This window comes from Alligator sinensis, unplaced genomic scaffold (assembly GCF_000455745.1).
Source record: "Alligator sinensis unplaced genomic scaffold, ASM45574v1 scaffold625_1, whole genome shotgun sequence".
NCBI classification, from domain to species: domain Eukaryota; kingdom Metazoa; phylum Chordata; order Crocodylia; family Alligatoridae; genus Alligator; species Alligator sinensis.
Genome location: NW_005842894.1, coordinates 415,464 through 417,063, shown reverse-complemented (window position 1 = coordinate 417,063; position 1,600 = coordinate 415,464). Strand labels below are relative to the sequence as shown.

At 49.3% G+C, this 1,600-nt stretch overlaps 1 protein-coding gene across 1 annotated transcript in view; it reads right to left on the bottom strand.

The window, feature by feature from the left end:
- The window catches only part of CCDC15 (coiled-coil domain containing 15), a 45,538-nt gene that overhangs the window by 29,237 nt on the left and 14,701 nt on the right, over positions 1-1,600 (bottom strand). The window contains 1 exon segment of the mRNA XM_025192124.1: positions 2-88. Coding sequence (XP_025047909.1) covers positions 2-88 — 87 coding nt within the window.

Genomic DNA, 1,600 nt, shown 5'->3' with positions numbered 1-1,600 from the left:
CAGGAAGGTCATGATGCCCTGCCAGAGGGAACTCTTCGTTATCCACCTCTTCTCTGTGTAATGGCTTTATACTTCGAGATTCTAATTTCTGAAGAAACAAAATAAACATGAGATTTAAAACTTAGACTATGGACAAATGTAATTTTTAGCTGCTTTAAAAGGGGAGGAGGAGGTACCACTCAGGACCATGCACCAGTTGTTACAATGTAAATGTTAGGTCTACATGATCTTATAGTGATACAAGTTATCTAGAAAAGCTGTAACTAACACTGAATGAAACAGGGTTAAAGTTTTGTTAGATTCTTATCACCAGGAATCCGGGTTTTCTGTCTGCTGCAGAAAACAGGGATTTTCCCTTTAACAGAGAAAAACATGGATTTTCTCCTTTAAGGAGAAAATCACAGATTTCCTCCTTTAAAGAAAAAAAAACAAACCATGGGAAACTGTGGATTTCCCCTTGCAGGCTGCCAGATTTCCAGCCTGCAAGGGGCTGCTTAGGTCTTGGGGGGAGTGGGACGCAGGGGGCATCACGCGAGTGTGCACACACATGCACCTGGCAGCTGGGCAGCAGTGAACAGCAGCTCCCACAGATCCCTGTCAGCAGAGTGTAAGATAGGGCCATGGGGCCCGGCAGCCCTGCAGGACTATGCTGTGGGGGTACGGACTCACCCAGTTCTTACACCCAACAGAGATTACCCAATTCTCGCATGCCACGTCTTGGTGTTGAACTTGTCTTAGTCAGAGATGGCCTACTTCCGCTGTGTATAATTCTGGATGAGTTGGGTCCGGTTCTTCTTTGGGGTTCCAACCTCCCCTACACCTCGTCCTAGTGCCACCCTGTTGTTATTGCGTCTGTTGTGCCTTCGACTCTCAATGGGCAATCTTCTTCTGTTCTTTACCCCGCCGGAAGTCCTCATTTGTCTCAAGCCTGGCTTACGGCAACCGCGACTGAGGAGGAATGAAGGACAACCCAAACAGTGGAAGGAACTCAGGTAAGTCGCAACCTTTAGAGCCAATGCTGCCACAGGCTGTGTCCACGGGCCTCAAGACTGTTTGGTCCTTAGAGCTGTGGAAATTATCTCGCATGCAGGGCCCTCGCAAAAGAAAACAACAGAGACCAAAAAAAAAAAAAATCTAGGTGAGCCTTCCTGGTCCCCTTCTCAGCCTTGGATGCCCAGGCGCCTAGCTATCAAGACTTTAGCAGCACCTGCCACCTTTCCCAGTATGGTGGGTCCGTCTGCCCGCTTTTCTTACTCCACTCCAGCTAAGCTTGAAGCTGGTCCCCCTGCTGGCTTGCCTCAGCTGGTGTTGGTTCCTTCCTTTCCCTTTTCTCAGGGGCTACAGTCCTACTTCCCAGGCCTAACACCAAAGTACAGAGGAAAAAACAAAGTAAAAGGGAAAGTAACACAAAACGAAACCTGTTCAGGGTGGTCAGCTCTCCTGATGGCGCCTTCCCTCAGCACGTCTCCCGGCTGGCATTACCTGCTGTCCCTGCTCTTGCAGCCTTCCCGGCAGCGGCTTAAACTAATAGAGCCCCTCCAAGCTCCCAAGGATTGTCTCCACTGGTTACCCCTGGTCCAAAGCTTCTTCGCCATCATAC